At 47.3% G+C, this 20,628-nt stretch overlaps 1 protein-coding gene across 1 annotated transcript in view; it reads right to left on the bottom strand.

The window, feature by feature from the left end:
• Slit3 (slit guidance ligand 3) overlaps positions 1–20,236 on the bottom strand; it is a 571,841-nt gene extending 551,605 nt beyond the window's left edge. The window contains exon 1 of the mRNA XM_040748452.1: positions 19,947–20,236. Coding sequence (XP_040604386.1) covers positions 19,947–20,143 — 197 coding nt within the window. The 5' untranslated portion in view covers positions 20,144–20,236. The remainder of the gene's footprint in view (positions 1–19,946) is intronic.
• Positions 20,237–20,628: the final 392 nt, after the last annotated feature.

The following is a 20,628-nucleotide window of genomic DNA, read 5'->3' as shown; positions in this document are numbered from 1 at the left end:
AAGCAGGTCACAGAGGTATACACTTGCAGTCCTGGGTCTGAGGAGACAGGATACTTGGAGCTCACTGGCCAGTCAACCTAACCTACTGGGTGAGCCCCAGGTCTCAGTGAGACCTTGTCTCAAAATACCAGCTCCTGAGGAATGACACCTAAAGTTGGTCTCCAGCCTCCACACACATACACATACATCACACACACAAACACACACACACATGTTATGTGTGCCAAAAACATCATACTGAAGACCTGGATCTGGCATACCAGCCACTGATTTGCAAACTCTGTCAATGTCATTAATTAATGGAGACAATGAAAGATATAAAACACTCAGCCATGTACATAGCACATAGTAAACACTCAATAAATGGCAGCCAGAGTTCTTATTATTACCACTGGCTATGCAAGCACAGAATCCCCATCTGTGACAATGGACATGGGACTCCCAACAGCTGTCTGGGTTGAGGACAGCTTAAGAGCCTCTGGGGACACCACAAACATAACTACTGTGCATACACAAACTCTGCTGCTTTGCTAAAGCAAGCATGCTTCATGACAATGGGGCTCAGCAGTGTTGTTTAACTTGAGGGGACTTTCTGTTACCTCAGGGGACACTTGCCAACGTCTGGAAATGCTTTCTTCTTGTCACAAAGAAGTTCTATTGAAATCTACTAGGTATCAGTCTTGGACATTGGTAAATAATGTATAACAAGCAGAGCAGTCCCATTCAACAACAGCAACAAAACCAAACCCAACATGTCAATAGGACTGAGGGGGAGAAGCGCTAGGTTGAATGGGAGTTTTCCATGTAACACCCTGTTTACTTAAAAGATGTTATGAAGACAGAAGACTACCTAGGTTTCGTAAACTATGGGGAAGCTAGCTGATGGGCAAACAGCATTTGTAATTCACCCCTGGATCAGGCTCAAGGTCCTGCTTTCATTGTCTCCTACAGCATCTTCTCATCAGCGTCTTAACTACTACCATATCAACGCACTTCCTTAAAGAACTCAATTGAAGATTTTACAGATTGGAAAATAGGCTCTGGGGAAACCAAGAACTCCAGAGATGACCTACTTGAGGGAGCCAAGGTCACTCAGCAAGTTGCAGGGCCAAAGTGAAACAGAATCCTCCTCAGTCCTGGTCCATATCCCTCAGGAAGACATCATTCCATTTTGCTGTTGCCATGGTAATTATAAATCAATTTTGTCTATCCATTAAAGCAGTTACTCCATAGAACGTTCTCACAAAGCATTGTTGAACTCGCCCTAGTTTTCCTCCACGGATGTGAAAGCAATCACATTTTTGTATGTTCTATGATTCTGGCTACATTCATGATTGTCCTTCACCTCAAATGGGATAAATAAGCGAGGTTACTTTGCATCGCTATGACTACCCCCTCCCAAACAAAGAAACAGTGCCAGCAGTGAAAGCAGGGAGTCATGTTTACCTTACTAAGGAAAGCAGGGTTGCTTCTGTCAATCCTTGCCTTACAGGTGCATTCAACTTATCTGTTTGCTCTTGAAAATTTTCTACCTCAATTTTCTCAAACACCTGTGTGAGTTATAAAATCCCAACATTCAAAATGCACCCCAAAATCATTAAATCAGGATCTCTCGGGACAGAGCCCAGGCATTTGGTCATTTTGTATCTCCCTAGGTGATTCCAAAGTACTGGCAAGCCTGAGCATCAGGCTTCAGGGCTCGTTGCTGTTATATTACAATGATGTGACATCCCTGGAGAAAAATGAATGTGTCTAAGGGCATCCAGCTGGGGAACCACAAGTCTGCGATTAGGGTGGAGGTCTGGCCCTCTCCAAAGCCCACAGAGAATTATGCCACTCTCACTTAGGAGTGAGTTAACCATAGCCCCCTGATGTAGGGTTATCTGGTTACAATTCTGTGAGCTTAAGAAAAGGGGGATTCTCTTGAAGGGTACTGGAGACTTGTGGACTTCATGGAAATCTTAAGAACAGGTCTGGAGACAAGAAGGCAAGAGACAAGAGACTTGTCCTTCCACAAGTGTAAAGATGAAATGGAAACCATTGTGTTTAGGCTCTCTGTCCCACTGGTCAAGATTCCAGTTCCTGGAAAGAAGCTTTCAATCAACCCTGACATGGGTCAAGAGCTAATTCCTAATTACAAGAGAAGAAGACATCTTACAGTGCCAGGATTTGGTACCCAGTAGGTGTAAAGGATGATGCTTCAATTGATGCAGGGGGAACTGCTGCCAGGAAGACTGAATAGATGGAGCCTGGAAAGTCAACACCTAGCACATGTTAGACTAATCCAAGGAGATGTAATGACTTATAAAAGCAGGAAGACACAGGCAAAAAAGCCAGCAAAATCTAAATGTCCTTGTAGGTAAAGATGCCAGTAGGTAAAGATGATCACTCTTCAGAAACAGTCTACATGCAAGGTTTCCATGAATAACCTCAAAATCATTTGGAAAAAAATTTGTGTGTGTGTGTGTGTGTGCGCGCGCGTGCGCACACACATTTTTTCTGAAGAAAAGTTCATTTTTAAAAAGAATCAGATTATCTAGACTGAAAGAAAAAATGCAAGATTGGAGCTCTTAGGAGATCAATAAAAAAATAGAATTCATGGGAAACCTTTCCTAGAGAGAAGTTGTGGCCCTGCCTGACACAGTGGCCTATGTGTTTCATCCCAGTACTCCACTCAGAAAGGAGAGGCAGATAGATAGATCTCTGTGAATTCAAGAGAGTTCTAAGGCAGCCAGGAATGTGTAGTGAGACTCTGTCTTTAAAATGAAATGAACACAGGTCCCAGGAGCTATCCAGAAAAATTAAACCCAGTGTCCTAACTTGGCTCATTAGCAAGCAGATTAGTATATTTTGCCCAACACATGGCATGGTGGGAAAAAAAAACAAAAACAAAATCAGACACAGGTTAAAGTCACCAAGTGTCATGCTTCCTTGTGTCGACATAGCCATAAGCCACAAGAATATTTGGGAAGTAGACCCACGGATATCTGAGGAAAGGGTGGTACAACTGGCAGAGGCCATGGATCCTATAGAGACAAGCGCACCTGGAACCATTAAAATTCAGTCACGGGCATGTTAAAATAGAGTGCTGTCTTGGAATGCTTAACCGGGATCCTGTGCTCCTCTCTAAAGGGCTTGTTTCCCATTCTGTGAGGACATCATCCCAGATCCAGGCATCCACAGTTCCCAGTATCCAGGGACATGACCAATGAGACTATTGGGAGTTAGCTGTACTGGTTGTTCATTGCATACATTCCGTGGACAAATCAATACACAAACAAGTTGCCCCAGCTACTCAATTTATAGGCAATACGCATTAAGCCCTGAGTACTTGTCAAGGATGACCTGAATTTCTAAGAGAACTACACTAAAGATGAGAATTTTGTGACCCTAAAGAGATGAAGGGGTCCATCTCTAGCCACACAGAAGTGATGAGACTTGGATCCAGATTTACATGAACTTGAAGGTTGTGCACATGCCACAATGCACAGACCCAACAACCAAAAGTTAGAACACCAGCTATGCATTTTGCATATGCTAGCCCTAAGTCTTCCAGTAGGTATGACTGTATTCATTCATTATTTACTTGTTTTGATTAGAAAGACAGGTAATGTGCTGACTGGCACATTTTGGATTCAGATTGCTTTGCCTCTAAAGCCCGGGGTCTTTTCTATAATACTTGCTGCCTATGCAAGTTAATTTGATTTTTTTAAAGCAGGTATTGGCTTTGATCTATTTTCACAAGCATCTTAGAGAGAAATGCATAGCCCCTGCCCTCAAGAAACTTTTAATCTAGTTAAGAGATTGGATCCCATGGAACAAACTGTACAAGAAATGAATGTTAATATTAGAGGCTTTTAAACATACATGCTATGATTTCTTCTTTGGGGAGAAGGAATATCCTGGCCCTCCCCATGAATCCAGACTAGTTCCTGAGGTCAGATAAGAACAGAAATCCCTAGATTCTAGGAGCTGTGGATACCTGAATCTGTACTGATGTCCACACTGGCCCCAGTCAAGTGTCTGAGTTGTACTTTCCTTCTTGGGATCCACTAGGTAAGACATGAGCTTGTGCTTAAGACGTCATGGCACACAGTGCCGGAAACTCAGTCTACTCTGGTGATTAGCTGGAGATGAGTCCAGTCTCAACCATCCCAGCTCAGGTGTCAACTTGAGTTTCCAATGATCAGCCCCATTCTACTCCTCTTGCCAGTTTTAAAGATGAGGAAACTGAGGCTTAGGGGAGTTGAGCATCACCTACCTAGCCTTCCCCACCCATTCCAGAACCTCAGGCTGGAAGCACAGATCACAGATGAACCATCCCTACTGAGGCTAACAGAGCACAATAAAATGGTTACTGTTCATGTGCTCAATCACAAGGTAGCCAGTCTCTTAACTGCTACTTAAGGCCTGCCATGTTCTCTAAACTGGCTGTGGGCTACCTCATTTGGACTCTTAACAACACAGTGTAGTGGGTCACTGGTAAAGAGCAGGCTCAAGAACGCTTAGCTAGTGAGAGCATTCAGACCAGGCTCACCCTAATCCTGGCATCAGGACTTGGAGCTGCTATGCCACAGAGGAGGAAAACTAAGGTCTTTGTACCAAAACCTACCAAGTCCCTAGCCAATCAGTTTGAAGCAACATCAGCTGCTATTTTTGAAACTAAACATCTTTTTCTTTCTTAATTTCAGAAGGCTTACTGTGGAGCTGAACTAATTATTTGAGCCTTAATCAAGGACCAGCCACTCCCTGAAGCAGCTGTCCTGGCCTCTCTCTTGCCTCTAGAAAGTCCCAGGGGTCCATTGGATATTGGCTCAGAGCTAAATCCCAACTCCCAGTCCTCAGAAGCAAAGATGCACAGGGCTAGAAGAATCTTTGGAGTTCAGCCAGTCTTCCTCCCTCCTCACTTCTGAAGATGAAGAAACGGAGGCCCAGAAAGGTGACGAGACTTGTCCAAGGTCACACAGCGCGTCAGAGGCATGACTGGGTCTCCAAATTCCCAGGCAAACATTCTTTCTACTCCACCACTCTGCCGCTGCTAAAAATTGTGCAGATCCACCTCCCCCAGCCTTCCCTCCTCTTAACAAAGCTGTTTCCCCTACACACCACTACACACAGCCACATTTGGCAGGAGGCGCTACCAGCCCGGCTCTGCTTGTGAAATGCTATTTTGCAATGGGGCCTCCTGTTTCTTTAACAACACACAAAGAAAACTGTAGCACTGTCTTCTTGGAAGATGTTTCTTGTTGTACAGACAGGAAAAGGGCTTCCTGTCTACATGTGACTCCAATCATCATGCAGCTCTAGTTGAGAAACAACCCTGAAGAGGCTTAGTTCTTCTCAGCAGTCTTAGAATGTACCAGCGGGGCACAGAGCAGGAAGAAGCTTGGTAAAATTTTCAGAAAGGATTAAAATGCAGGCCTTAACAGAGTCAGAACTGATTGGTCACTGTCTTGTGGTAGAAATAATGAGCTGGGCTTGGGGGAGGGGGCTTGAATCAATAAGCACTTCCATGGAGCAACTGCCCTTCCCAGTTTGGATTCCTGCTCTTGACCTTACTGTCTTTTCCCTTGACTGCTTCCTCATCTAGAATCTTCCCCTTCTAGACTCGGAGCTAGCCAGGGCTTTGATGCCGATAGCCATACTGCATAACAAGCCCACATTTCCACAGGGGCTTCTCCCACTGGTTCTGGACCAGTCCTTGTTTTCTGGAATAGACTGGGTTCTTATACTGTCTCTCCAGCTTCCCAGACTGCAAGAGGTTTCTCGTGGTTCTCGGTGATCTTTTCTAGGGCCCAAGTACTGATCTGTAAACAGGGAAATGGCTTATGCTGGTAGATGCCACGAATAGCCCAGGTGTCCTTCCGTTACCTCTCGAAGACATTTATCCTTCAAAGTGGATTGAGTTTGATAAAGAGAGGGTAGACCAGATGATCCTAAGATGCTCCCAAAGTTTGAAAATCTCCCTGTTGGGGGAAGGAAAGAGGTATTGGAGGAAGTTTTCTGTCTGTCAGAAATTCAGAGCTATCTGATGGGAAAAGAAGTGCCAGCCTCAAGCAGGAGGAAAGGAAGCGGCCATGCTGCTCACAGCTATTGCACACCACGATTCATCCATTCTGATTTTTGAAAAAAAATGGATTCATTTGCCTGTTTTAAGACAGTGCCTCACCATGTGACCCATGCTAGCCTGGAACTCAAGATCCCTCTGCCCCATTCTCCCAAGTGCTGGGACAAAGGCCTGTGGAGTCACACCTGGTCAACCTTTCACCTTAAAAGAACTGGTAAGCACTCATAAGAATCGCCCTCGGACACCAGCCTAGTGCACAGGGAGAGACTCCACAGAGACACTGTGTCTACACACAGGCTCTCAGCTCCTGTTCCCCTAGAGCCCTACCGTTCCTGTAGCCTATCTAGCTCTTAACCAACCTGCCCAAAGAACCAATTCCAGTCCAAAACCTACTCTCCTACCCTCCCCAGGAAAAAGTCCCATTGCTTGGGAGAATCTTGGAGGGGGCAGGGGAAGGAGGGAGGGAATTGTCACCTTGAAACAGTATCCAGCAGTGTAATTCCAGCAGGGGCATGGGGGAGGCAGCTGTATCTGCTCATGGCCTCAAATGGGACTGTGCTGTCTGTCAGTGTTTATGAAAATACCTCTCAAATAAGGTCAGTGTTCTATGCAGTTAGTGCTAATAAAATGCAGAACCTGTGGAAGCCACAGAGACAGTCTCCAATACTTTACTGGGTAGGAGTGTCCTCAGATTAATATTTTCTTCATAACACTTTTTAAATCCCATTTGTACTATTTTTATAATAATACATGGGGTTTTCTACATTTCACGCATACTAACAGAGTTAAGTGGGGCTTGTGTTCACCAGTGATTCCTGAAGACTTAGTGCAACACCCATCATTGCTCTGGTACCTCTCCTATCCCAGAAGTTTACCCACTGGAACTTGCATGGAGCTTTTCCCTTGGTTCAGACTAATTTCCCTACTATCTTGAAGTGCCCTGAGAGAATGGTTCAGTTATCTTATGCATTATGGTAGCAACTATACAAATGACCCCTCATATGATTTTACCCTTCATGTGCACCACAGTTTCAGTATGAAGTGTCCCACAAAAGGTTGATAATCTTAGGTCCTTGGCCCCAGCTAGTACTGCTATTCTGGCAGGTTCTAGAAACCTCAGGAAGTGAGTTTCAGCTGGGAGGGAGGAAGTATGTCACTAAGGTCCAATCCTCACAGGGAATGTTATTGCTGGTGCCTTCCTCTCTTCTTGACCATCCTCAGATGAACAGCCTCCTCCCGGACATGTTCTTACTACCATGATGCTTTTCCTCAGCACAAGACCAGAACTACCAGGATAAACCTAACTTTCTGGAACTGTGAACCGAAGTCAGGTGTCTGGTAACAGCGTTGAGAAGAACCAACCCAATGCATCCCCTTATTTGATCCCATCATCTTGACCACTGCCACTTAGGTATCACCATTTAAGGCAGGGAGTTCTCTGCACTCACCCAGGGGGCTTGCTGTGGTGAGAGACTGTTTGCATTCATAAACAATGTCTCTGGTTAAGGGAAAAAGTATCTGGAGCTGAGTGAGCTGGAAGACACTGGTGACACCAAGGAAGGTTTTTAAGGTCTCTGGGTTTCCTCATTTAGTGAGCAAAGATTCTAAAGGAGACCCCATCAGCTTCCAGATACCAAATGAGCAGGTTCAAACACACCATGGACATAGTCACACAGGACTGAATGGAAGAGACATCTGCAGCAATCTGGTCTCATAAGACCATGTATTAGGCCCCATTAGATAAGACCTCTCCGGAGCCGGGCGGTAGTGGCGCACACCTTTAATCCCAGCACTCAGGAGGCAGAGGCAGGCGGATCTCTGTGAGTTCGAGGCCGGGCTGGACCGACAGCCTCCAAAACAATACAGAGAAATCCTGTCTCATAAAAACCAAAAAACAACAACAACAAAAAAAGACCTCTCCGTACCATTCCTTGGGATACATAAGAGGTGACAGAGATGCAGAAAAGTGCATCTGCAGGCAGGCGTTGAAGCAAACTAAGATCCAATCTAGACCTTTCTACTTACTTGGTGTTATATCTAAACTGCACTCCCTGCTGGTTTCTCATTAGTATCACTCAGAAAAATCCCTATGTGGAATGGTTTCTATCCATATGGCAGAGGTGGGCAGAACATATATATTCTGAGTATTAGATAGTCTAGGAACTTCTCCAGTAAATCTTCTGAGGACAGCTCTCCACTGAAACCATCATTGATATGATTCTCAATGACAGATTATTCCTCTCCATTCCCTGCTTAGGGTGGGGGTCCCTAATAATCCATCCCTTACAGAGCTCAGCTCTGCAGCACCCTTACCCACTGTTATGGGCATGATCCAGGCCTTCAGATGGCCATCAAGATGAAGCGTGAGGTTCTTTCCAGAACACAGTCATGAGTTCATTGCAAACCTTCAGTCCCCAGCGAAGGTAAAAATCACAAAGACACTCCTGAAACCTAATCTCACAACCTGGATCTGCAAAGGTAGCAGTCCACAGTTGCCACATGTAGGGAGCAATGTGGAGGGCAGTCAGGGACAAGAAACCAAGCTGCCTGGTCCAAGCAGGACAGCACATCTAGCAGGGACTCTATGCCCTGTAGACACAGCTGAGTAAGGGCATAACTCATTCTAGAGGTCAGGGGAGCATAGAGTGGGTACATCTGGTAGCAGACAGGAGCTCATCAGCTGAAAAATTTTAATGGGAGACAAGGTGGGTGATTAAACATGTTGGCAGACTTTCAGGACCCTTAAGACACACTGCTGCCAAAGTGTAGGATGAATCAAGAGTGAAGAGCCCAGGCTGATGTCTCAGAAGAGAGAAGAGGAGCCGAAGCCTGAGCCTACATAAACAGGGAGGATGTTTAAACAATGAAATCACTTTCTACTCCAGCCAGGATGTACCTCATGTACATGCTCTTCTAACTGGACCTACTGCCAATGGCATGGCCCAGAAAGCACAGCTAGAGGAAACTAAGTTGTAGGCCAGAAAGACAGATTAGTGGGTAAAGGCCCTGACTGCCTGGTCTCAAAACCCAAGTTCAATCCTTGGAATCCACACAGTGGAAGGAGAGAACTGACTCCCCTAGGTTGTGTTCTCTCATTCTCTCTCTCTCTCTCTCTCTCTCTCTCTCTCTCTCTCTCTCTCTCTCTCTCTCTCTCTCTCTCTCTCTCTCTCTCTCTCTCTCTCTCTCTCTCTCTCTCTCTCTCTCTCTCTCTTACACACACACACACACACAGACACACACTGAAATAAATAAATGCAATTTTTTAAAAAGGAAGTGGCCCACCCAACGAAGAAGAAACACAAACTCTTCTAAAATCTGAATAAATAATTGAGCATGAAAATACTGGTCAACAAGGTTCTTCAGACTCTTCCTGGAGTTTTATGCCCCTGCTGTCATGCAGATGCAGATATGGTCTGAGTGTATTCTCCAGTGGGTCAGGAGCTCGTTTCTAAGTGTGGCAATACTGGGATGGAGTGGGATGGGACTTAAGGTCACAGTACATCAGTTAGGTCCCAAGTTACTGTCTTTGAATGAGACTAATGCATATCTCATGGGACTAGTTAGTTTCCATGAAAATGAACTTTTATAAAAAAGCAATTGTGACCTCTCCATGCTTTGGTTTCTTGCTTCACAATGTGACCACTCCCTTTACACATGTCCCCAATCACTCTGTCACTCACCACAATGTGACCCACCTACTGGACCCACACCATAGCTAGAAGTGTGTTGTTTTAACTTTGAGTTTCCAAAGCCATGAGCTAAATTTATGTCACATATATATGGCCTCATGTATGCTACAGCAATGGAAAAATGGAATCTAAACATTTTTAATCATAAACTGTCTTCCTCACTGTTTGGGGATTTTATAGTTGTATTGACAAATACTATATTGATGTTCTTCCTAAGGTTTGATTGATAGCTTCTGGGCTAAAGTCCCTAATGCAGAAAAGAAAATTCCCAAGGAAGAACACCACTCATTCTGAAGTGGGCTCAGGCTCATTAACTGTGAACTTCTGTGACTATGTACCACTCTCCATTCTATGCAAGGGAACCCTATTTATCTTTCAAGATGTGATCCAAATGTCACATTCTTACTTTTTCCCACCAGACATCCAAATCATGTCTTGCATCAAAATGTGCTCAATGACTCAATTTCGATGCCTTTGTTGCCCCCTTCTCCTCCTCTTCTTCCTCTTCATCACCTTCCTCTAGTTATTTTCTCAAAATCAAGTAAAGAAATACAGAAAACTTTCAAGTTTGGGGGGAGAAAAAGCATGACACTAGTTATTCTGCAGTCCCTGACCACCCCACCTCTGTTGTTGCTAACTGGGGATATTATTCTCAAATGTAGTTTTCTCATCTGTGATGTACTACATCCCTGGGATAATTGTCAGGATTGTAAGTTAGTTCATGGATGTAAAAATGTGAGGCCAGGACTCAATGGTAGCTCTTGCTCTAAGAGTAGAGCCTAGAGGCCACCGTTCTCCTTGATCTCTCTCCATCATATTTACCCCAAGAACCACACAGATGATTACATCCGTGTCAAAGGGCAGGCAAGACTGTAAAGTGATATCCTTGTGTTTAAAAAGCTGAGGCAAAGGCTGGGCATTGGTGGTGCACACCTTTAATCCCAGCACTCGGAAGGCAGAGGCAGGCGGATCTCTGCGAGTTCGAGGCCAGCCTGCGAGTTCGAACTACAGAGCAAGTTCCAGAACAGCCTCCAAAACAATACAGAGAAACCCTGTCTCAAAAAAAAAACAAAACATACAAACAAACAAAAGAGCTGAGGCAAACTGAGCTTTGCTATTGATAAAAGAACCTGATTCCTCAGACCAAATATTTACCAGGAGAAGCTAGCATAGGTGTGCACACACACAGACACACACACACACACACACACACACACACACACACACACCCCTCACATTCCATGTTGGCAGGCGTTCTGATATCAGTCTAACAGGAAAATGATAAAGCTAGAGTCATGGCAGACAGTTCCTGAGAAACCAGTCGTGCTATGGCTCCTATATGAGTGTTCCTCTAAGAGTCATTATACTGAAGAGCTGGTTCCCAGCAGGTGACACTATTTTGAGAAATCCTAGAAACTTTAATAGGTGGTACCCAGCTGGAAGAAAACCACTAGGGCTGTATCTTGCTCTCGTCCTTCCGGTATTACCTCTCTCTGCTTCCTGTCCTCTATGATATGAGAGGCTCCATCATGCCTTCCCTGCATGATGTACTGGCCCCTCTGAAACCAGGAGCAAATTTCATCTTACCCCCTAAGGAAACATTTCCAGGCACTTGGTCACCGCAACAATAACTCTAATTCATGAATTTAGAGGAAATCCAGCAAATCAATAAAGCATTCATTGGAAAATATTTTAGGGAAATAAAACTCCAATTTTGATCAGGGAGTGATTTTTTTTTTGAGGCAAGGTCTTGTGAAGGCCAAACTGGTCTGGAACATAGTTTGTAAGAAAGACTGGCTTTAAACTTGCTATGTATCTGAGGCTGGCCTAGAACTTACAATTCTCCTGCCTCTACCTAACCAGTGCTGGAATTTGAAGTGCATGATAACCATACTCTGTCGACCTCAATGTTTTTATCTACCTTAGACAGAAAGAATAGGTCATGTATGCAATCCTACCACCTAGACGCTTTCCAAATAGCTGGAGAGTGGTTAAAAGCACACACTGTTCTTACAGAGGACTTGAGTTTGATTCCCAGCAGCCACATAAAGTGGCTCATAATCACCCCTAAATCCAGCCCCAGGAGCTCAGATGCCCTCTTCTGGGCTCCAAGGGCTCCTGAACTGACATGCACATATAGTAAATCCATTAAGAGACTTGCAAAAGGCAGACAGTGCACACTGAGTCTAAAGACAAGTCAGACCCACGATCATGCTCAATGTAATTTCTGTGAACAGTAGAAGAGGACGGGGTAACCCCAGTGACTGATCTGCAAAGAGTAGCTCAAACTAGAAAATGCTCCCGAAAACCCTAATGAAATGAACTCATTTGCCAGAATTTAATTAGGATAATGCACAGTGTCGCACTAGAACTGAAAAGCTGGACATGAAAGAGAGTGCCTGCCAGTGATCCCAGCACTCAAGAAGCTGAGGCAGGAGGATCTTGAGTTGGAGTCTGCCTTGAGCTACGTGGTGACACCCTGTCTCCTAAAAGTAAGGGTCAGGCATCAGCTCCTCAGATCTGGACAGTTAATAATAAGAAAACATCAGGGAAGGCTGGGATGCTGGGAGGGGAGCAGGAAATAAGCCAGATCAGAATGAGCCGTCCAGGGCCTAACAAGCACTGAAGATCCAGGGGGATGGCTCAGTCCTCTGCAGAAACGAGGATCTGAATTCAGATCCCTAGCACTCACAGTTAAAGTCCACTGTGGCAATGCATGCCTGTAATCCCTGCCTGTGGGGAAGAAGGGCACAAGGGAAACCTTGGGGCTTAATGGTCAGCAAGTCTAGCACCAATAAGTGAGCTTCAGATTCAGTAAGAGATACTGCTTCACAAAAAAAAAAACAAAAAAACAAAAAACAAAAAAAAAAAAACTGGAAGTAACTGCTATCAACCTCTGGCCTCCACATGCATTTATATGCATGCATGCATACATTCACAAACACAAATGCACTGACAACAGTGCATGGCGGCTCCTGCTTGTAATCCTCTAATTCTGACTGTAGTGGCAGAAGGATCGTGAGTTCAAGGTCAGCTGGGAACACTGTCAAAGCACAAACAAAAGAACCACTTACAGAAGTCAATTAAGATAATAATCAAGAGGCTGAAAGTGTTCCATAATCTGAAAATCCACAATCCAGAATACTTCAGAATCTAAAACTTTCTAAGAACAGACATGATCCAATCCCATAAGTGAAAAATCCCAACCATAGACGTCATTTTATGAGCAAGCATATTGTTTAAAATTGCCTTCAGGCTACATGTACAATGCATACATAAGACACAAAATGTACTTTGTGGTTTTGTCTGGGTCCCATCTCGAAGATAGCTCTCCCTCTCTCTCCCCCTCCACCTCCCCCACCCCCTTCTCCATCTCTGCTTCTCCTTCTCTCCTCTCTCGATATATATGCAAATATCTCAAAACCTGAAAAATTTCAAAAATCAGAACCACTTCTGTTCCCAAGCATTTTGAAGGAGTGGTATTCCACGTATACAGTCAAAGAAAATCCTCAGAGGTCAAGAGCTGGAGGCGGGTCAAAGTCGCAGCACATACAAAGCCCTTGGAGTAATCACAAAGGTTTATGGAAAGAAACAGAAGCCCATGTAACTGGTGAGAAACACAACGGCAACTCGAAGTGTGAAAACCTGTCATCCAACAAAGGATGACCCCTGCCTCTGTGTAACACAGCAGTCCAACAGTCCATGAGGGCTAAACTCAACCCCACATGAAGAGAAAGGTCCTACTGGGACTACTTCAGGGAGAACTGAGTCCCTCATCACAGGCTGTATGAGAGCCAGGGAGGTGGGTTGGTTCTCCCCTGTGCTATGCTGATGGCAGACACACTGGGACCTTGAACGGCACCCCTGGCAACTCTGCCAATCATTCCTGCTCCAGAGCAGGCTCCTAGCGAGCATTCTCAGGAGGGAGTACAGTCCGCAGGAATTACGGAAACAATGACAGAAATGTTCTGATGGGTATGCCATATTCCAGGATGTGGAAGTGCGTTAATCCAATGCTTTCAGTGCCGTACAAAGGAAAGGGGTACTAAAGCGAGGCTTGGTGGAGCATGAGCTTAATCCCAGCATTCAGGAGGGAGAGGGGAGGATCTCTGTGAGCTAGAGGCCAGTGTGGTCTACACAATGAGTCCCAGGCCAGTCAGGGCTACGCATTGAGAACCTATCTCCAAAAGAAATTAAAAAAGGAATAATAATCCCATCTTACAACCCAGAAGACTGGTGTCATCTAATTTATAAGTGGCAGAGTCAGGACCTAGTTTTACCTGGCTCTGGAGTTCACATCTTTACCCACAAGCTTTCCCCACCTCCAATCTGCTCTCTATTGAGGATTTTCAGTCACACCTCTTGGCCAATTCCTCCCGGGGACCACGGTATCAAACGCAGTAAATGCCAGGAAAACTGGAGACAGCACCATGGGGGAGATGTACAGCCTGCTGGCAGTCTGGCAGCCAGCAGCGGCAGTTACAAAAGACAGTCCTGGTCTGCAGGACACAGAGCAGAAGCTCCTGCCATGAGCCTCCCCTTGAGCAAGGCTGAATTCCACACTGAACCAAAGAGAGCCTTAGAAATCAGCCCGGTGCACCCACAGGACATCTTGGTACCCTTCCCTGGCATCATCGAGGTGGTCTCTGTGAGGTTCCTCCCTACTCTGATCTTCTTTTGTCTCAACATTTCTTTTTTTAAAAAAATGGTTAAAACCGTCTTACACCGTGAGAGTGACATGTGCTAGTAAATACAGCTGTTTCACGTAAAAGCAGCACGGGAGGCAGACACCAGGAATCGGTAAAAGGGGGTGTTTAGAGAAAGACGGAAGGACACTGAACACACGGAAAGTTAGGACCAAGAATTCCTTATGAAGCTCCAGCCTACCCTGCCTCTAAATAAAGAAACAAAATACATTCTTTATTTAAAGAGAACACAAAGCGGTACATCAACAAAAAAAGATAAAATCCCCTCCAACCATAATCCCTCCTGTATGGACCAGAGACCAACCTGGGTTCAGCTGCTGGGGCAGGATGGAGAGACAGAAGCAGTTCAAGAGAAGCAGACCAAGCAAGAGTGTATTGGGCATAGCCCGCAGCCCATGTGCAGGCGATGAGCCTGCCTCCACAGGGCTTAGTGTTGGAACAAAATTTAGAGTGAACATCTTAAGCCATCCAGCTGGATGGAGGCTGAGATGAGCAAATGGAAACACAGCCACAGCATGGCCGTTACAAGTTTGTGGAGGGCTCCGATGTGCCAGGTACTGCTAAGCACTTCCTAGACACGATCACTTTAATCCTTCCAAAAGGGAACGGGTATTATACATACTTTACAGCTGGATAAACTGCAGTTGGGTAAATAATCGCAGCCACGACGATGAGAGAACAGTATGGCAGGCACCGTGCGGAGCACATTTATGTGGATTGCCTCGGGCTGCGTTCACAACGTCCCCGCGTGACTATCATCCCTGTGTTACAGGTGTGGAAATGAGGCACAAAAGAGATTAAACAGACTGCAGCCCAGAGCAGCACGGCGTCAGCAGAGGTGCACCGGCAAGCACGCGTGCCGCAGAACAGGGCTCCAAACCCAAGTTCAAAGCTGCCAGAGCCTATGCCCAAAACGCGGTGGAGGATCTAAATCCTTGTCGTCCTGCCCATCGGTCTAGGCAAAAGACTCCACTGTCCCCACCCACCCTTCATTTTCACTTTCCTGGGTGTGGTGTGGGTGGAGGTTGTGAAGTCAGACAATAGACAGAACCCCAGAGAAATAAAATAACAATGGAAATGGCAGGGAGGGGGGAAGCAGAATAGAAAACCCAGAAGAATGGCAGAAACAAAACTTAATAATGACCCTACAAACACACATCAATTAATGCCAGAAGAGCAGCAATCAGAAAACACAGAGAGCTCAGGATGCCACTGATGAGTTCCTGATTAAAAAGTCCTGTGGCAGAAGTAGTCAGGATCCCTGGCTCATTCCACTGGCATGTGCACAGTAGGAGTGTTGCGATGTTGCTAAGCAATGCCTGGCAACCAGACTTCAGAGTGGATCGCGCAGTCAGAGTCTTAGGGGGGAAACTCCACTAAGGCAAAAATTCTAGTTCATGAAATTCAAATTTTAGATCGCAGTATCTCATGTAAAACATTACTAGGAGGTAGCCCTTGGCCACGCATCAAAATTCAAATCTGTAATAGCCCACCTAGCCCTTGTGCTCTTGAGGTTCGTGAGCCTTTTGGTCAACACACGGTGGTTGAAAACTTCCTCAGTGCCAGACACTGGTCTAGGCACAGAGGAGGAATACTGTGACAGCTCACGGGTGAACTACATATTACATAAGGAAAATCACAAAAACTACACCAGAATTCTACTTTTAAGAAAAAAGTCCAGAGGCACAGCAATCTGCTCAAAGTTGTTCAGTACCCTGGAGGAAGGTACCTTTCCCTGTTCTGTATGCTATCCAGAAGAGTCCTGTGCCTCTCTGAAAGGCCACACCACCATGGTTGGCCCAAAGAGGTCCCATAACTTGCCATATTGTCCCTGGTCCTCTTAGCTGGCCCTGAGGGCTGGGAGTACCAGAACGCTGGGCTTGGCTGTTGAGCATCTTGGAAAGTCTCCCACTTGACCTCTGGACCTCTGTGGTCAAGTGAGGGAAAGCCTATGACACGGTGTCGGTTTTTATTGGACCCAACCACCGGCAAAGCTTGCTGTCATCTGGAGTGATGGAGAAAATTAAGTTACCACATTCTCACGTTTCAGACTCTCGCCCGCTCTCCTTCGCAAACAGGAAATGTTTATTTAAATACAGCAGTTTCCAGCATGTTCTGGAGCCAAGTGGAAAAAGCCAAGATGTCCACTCTTGCTCCCACTGCCACCACCTAGCTGTGGGTGAGAGGTGGGCCCATGCTTGCCTCAGGGCAGGCCTGGGAGAAGGGGCCCCACATGAGGGTTCATTTTCATGCAGGCTGAGGCTGTGGTTGGAGAAGAATTACATCTGTGGGTTCCTTTTGTACTCAGAAGGGCAAACGCAACATCTGTTTACCCTGCACTCCCTGGTAAATGTTTTGTCTCAAGCTCCACCATTGACTTCCTCTCCTCCCTGGGCCTCTGTCTTTGCTGCTTGGATAATAAATGACACCGAATTCTCCCCTCCGTTTATTTAGCTTACTTGTGGGTGTTACCTCCTCCTCTAGGAGGGGGAGAATGTCAGTAGTTTATAAAAGACAGAGGGTTTCCTTTTCTGTGTGATGCGTTGACATTATGGGGAAGAACTTGGAACACAGACAATCCCCCAACTCTGATAGTGGCTTAATGATGAACAATTCAGACCCCATTCCTACCCTGAAGCCAAGTCCAAATGGTGACTACTACATCCTTCTCACTCAGGCTGTCCTTAATGTCATATGTCTAAGGGAATCAATCTCTCTCTGTCTCTGTCTCTCTCTATCTCTCTGTCTGTCTCTGTCTCTCTCTCTCTTTCTCTCTCTCTTCTCCCTCCCTCCCTCCCTCCCTCCCTCCCTCCCTCCCTCCCTCCCTCCATCCTTCTTTCCCTCCCTCCCAAGAAGCCTTCTGGATAGAAATGGAGAACCTGAAGGCACTGCTTCTTTGTTTCAAATCACAATTTCACCATTTGGGAGAATGATGATAAATATCAGTGTCCCGTGACAGAAGGACCCTGCAGGGGACTTAAAGTGTTCCTCAAGAAAGGTTCCCACTGCCAACCCTTGCCCACATCCTTTAAGCTGAAGTGTTGGTTTTCTTCTGAGTATGCAATGATTTTTATGAACAGGGACAGCAATGCTACAGAAGCTTCAAGCAATGGTGTGTGTGTGTGTGTGTGTGTGTGTGTGTGTGTGTGTGTGTGTGTGTGTGATTTGAAAACCATAACATGGTGTGACTGAACAGTACTACAACATTCCATCTGAGTCCCTGAGAGCCAGGTTGGGTGGTGAAGGGCTGCCCTTGAACTTGAGGTGGTTCGACCCTGCTTGCTCTAAAAGGCTACCTCTAGTCTTGGAATAGAGGTGAGAGGTCAGACTTGGCAGCTCTGTCATATCCAAGCACTTAAAGCCAAACCCTTACCAGAGACCAAAGCTGCACCAGATAGCCACAGACATGTCAGAGCAGCACCTACTTTGCCCATGCCTGGTGGTGACAATGACTACAGTAAGGATGCCCATGGGAATGCCCTTCATCCAGGTCTTTCTCTACTATTTCCAGCTATAGAGCAGATGTACTAAGTCATCAGGGTCTCCGGGGGACATGGCTGGTGACACACTGACTAGTTTTTGAAAACTAGTCAGAAGAGGGAAGTCCACTGCCCTGATCTTCCCAAACTGACAACATGATCCTGACTATGGAAAATAGTTTCATGACCCCAAAAATGAATGGTGGCAGTATATACCAAAAGCAGAGGCAACTGGGTCCTACCCTAAGATCCAAGCCCAGCTAGACCCTCTCCTCCCAGGACTGTCTGGCTAGACATCAGGGCCCAAACTGACTCTGGTCCCAAGGAGTCTGTTTGCAGAGTGGCAAGAGACCTGGGCTTAGAAGCCTGACAGGCTGCAATTCAAACACTTAACTGGTTACATGACCGTGAATATATGGCAAGATGGAACAAGGCAGAGTAATGAGCATTGCCTATGTAAGAAACAAGACGGCTGGGGAGCCTCAAGGAGGCATACAGAAAACTCACTAAACATTGACAGTCATCACCTCACTCACTCATCTGCAGCATTCACTTGAGGAGGAGAACTTAGTTTATACGCACCTACAAACACCATTCACATGAGATTTTCACTACTAGGGTCTAAGACAAAACCTGACTGAAGGTGTGGATGCCTGGATTCTGGCCCTTTCCTTGTCACTTATTTGCCCTGTTTTCTTGAGCAGGTTAGTTTGCATTTCTGATCCTAATTTCCTGGTGTTAATGAAGCTGCAGGGCCAGCCCTCCAGGATTCTACATTTCAAGCAACGGGACAATCTTTGCACTTTGAAAACAGCAAACAAAAGAAAACATAAGGAAGGCATTTCTAAGAAGTCTCCGCCTAGACAGTAAGGAAGAGGAAAGGGAAGAGAAGAGAGGAGTTGAGGTGATAAGCGGTGGGCAGCCAAGGGCAATTCAGCTCCTTCCTTGGCTCTCCTGACCTAAAGAAGGCAGGACAGAGGAAGATCGGTGTGCCTACCCCTAAGACAGGTAGAGTGCAACTGGCCAGTGCAATGGATGGGATTCTGATCAGTGCAAACCCTCACCCACTCCTTGGCTCCAGCTCCCTCCACCACTGCTCCCAGCTCCATCACCCCGCCCCCAACTGTGGACTAAAAGGAGCCCACCCCCAGAGTCCAAACTTTGAATTGGTCTTGAGGATCAAAATGATAAATCTTTCCAAAACGCTGACATAAGAAAAGTAAATATTTGGTTGCACAATTGGGGTTAAAACGAGGGTCAATCCACCCCACTCTACAAGAGCCAGTCTGCTAGCTGCCAACCCCAGGATCCCGAGGCTGAGTGCGGTTTGTAAGATTATAGCGCTAGGTCTCATTTAAAGGGCTGTCAGCATTTCCATCCTCTGGCCCTTTTGGGGAGGCATTTATAACCCAGCCATAAAAAATTCACCCGGGCTGCAACTTGGCATCCCCAAAGCTGCGCAGGGAATGTGTTAAGAGCACCCACTCAGAATCCGTTCGGTTCTTCAGAAGTTAAGACCTTCACCTACACTCTCAGCGTTCCTTGCAAGGACAGCCACACAGCAGCTGGCTCATTCTGATCTCCAAAGAGGGCACAGCTTTTGGGGGGGGGCTGGGAGTGGTTCCCTCGGGTCTGCAATCGAGACCTCCCCATCTCCATCTAGCTTGCTCCCTTACCCTCTCTTTAAGAAGCAAGGAGCGTGGACCCCTTATACACAGCCTCAAACCTCGAGACCACCACGCTTCCCCACCAGCTTTCTTCTCTGGAGCTGTCAGCGGATGAGCTCCCTCAGAGAGGCACTACGGGGTCCCCATCGCCGGGGAACTCGGACACTTCTCCCCACACCTGCCCAAAGCCACGCTACCCCCAACTTAGCGCGTCTGATGGCGGAGGGGAGAACTGAGGTCGTCCCCGGCGCGCGAGAGAGGAGGGAAAGACCTGGCGCCCCGAGGGCGACTCTGCCTGAGCGGGGTGGGTGGCCTGCGCGGGCGGGGTGGGTACTCACAGGCGCTCTGCGTTGCGGGGGATGCCCCGGGGAACGGCGCGCAGGCCCAGCCCGTGGCAGTCCACGCTAGCTGCGGAGCAGGTACACTTGGTGGGGCAGGCGGCAGCGGGGGGTCCGCTCAGGACGCTCGCCAGCGCCAAGGCCAGCGCCAGGCGGGCGCGCACAGCGGCGCCGGCCCAGGTCCGCCCCGGGGCCATGGTGTGCAAGCGCCCGAACCCAGAAGAGGCTGCCTGGTGTGGCGGGACACGAGGAGCCCGAGGAGGCGCGCGGGCGGCCTGGGGGGCGGGCGGCGGAGTTGGCGCGGAGGAGGGGCGGGCGCGGCGCTCAGGCGCACGGGGCGCGGGCGGAGCGGGACGCGCCGGGCGGCGGCGGCAGCAGCTCCATCCGTGGGGCTGGCGCTGCCCCGCTGCGCATCACTCACGGTGCCCAGGTACCGAGCGCTCCTGGGTCCCTCTGGGTCGCTGGCAGAGGTGCGAGCTCAGACTGGGTCCTGGGCTGAGCGCCGGGGAGCACGGCGCCCCGGGAAGTCCGGCTCTGGAGCACGGTGGCGGCTAGGGCACCGAGTGGCCGGGAGAGCTGGCCGGCGCTCGCTCTCTCCATTCACTGAGCAGAGCAGACACCGGAGACGCGGGGCCCGGCCCTCCCGCCCCCCTCCCAAAACACCAGCTCCGCCTCCCATTGG

The sequence above is a fragment of the Mesocricetus auratus genome, unplaced genomic scaffold (genome assembly GCF_017639785.1).
Source record: "Mesocricetus auratus isolate SY011 unplaced genomic scaffold, BCM_Maur_2.0 Super-Scaffold_100007, whole genome shotgun sequence".
Lineage (NCBI taxonomy): Eukaryota > Metazoa > Chordata > Mammalia > Rodentia > Cricetidae > Mesocricetus > Mesocricetus auratus.
The sequence above is the reverse complement of the archived record's forward strand: the minus strand, read 5'-3'. Positions and strand labels throughout refer to the sequence as shown.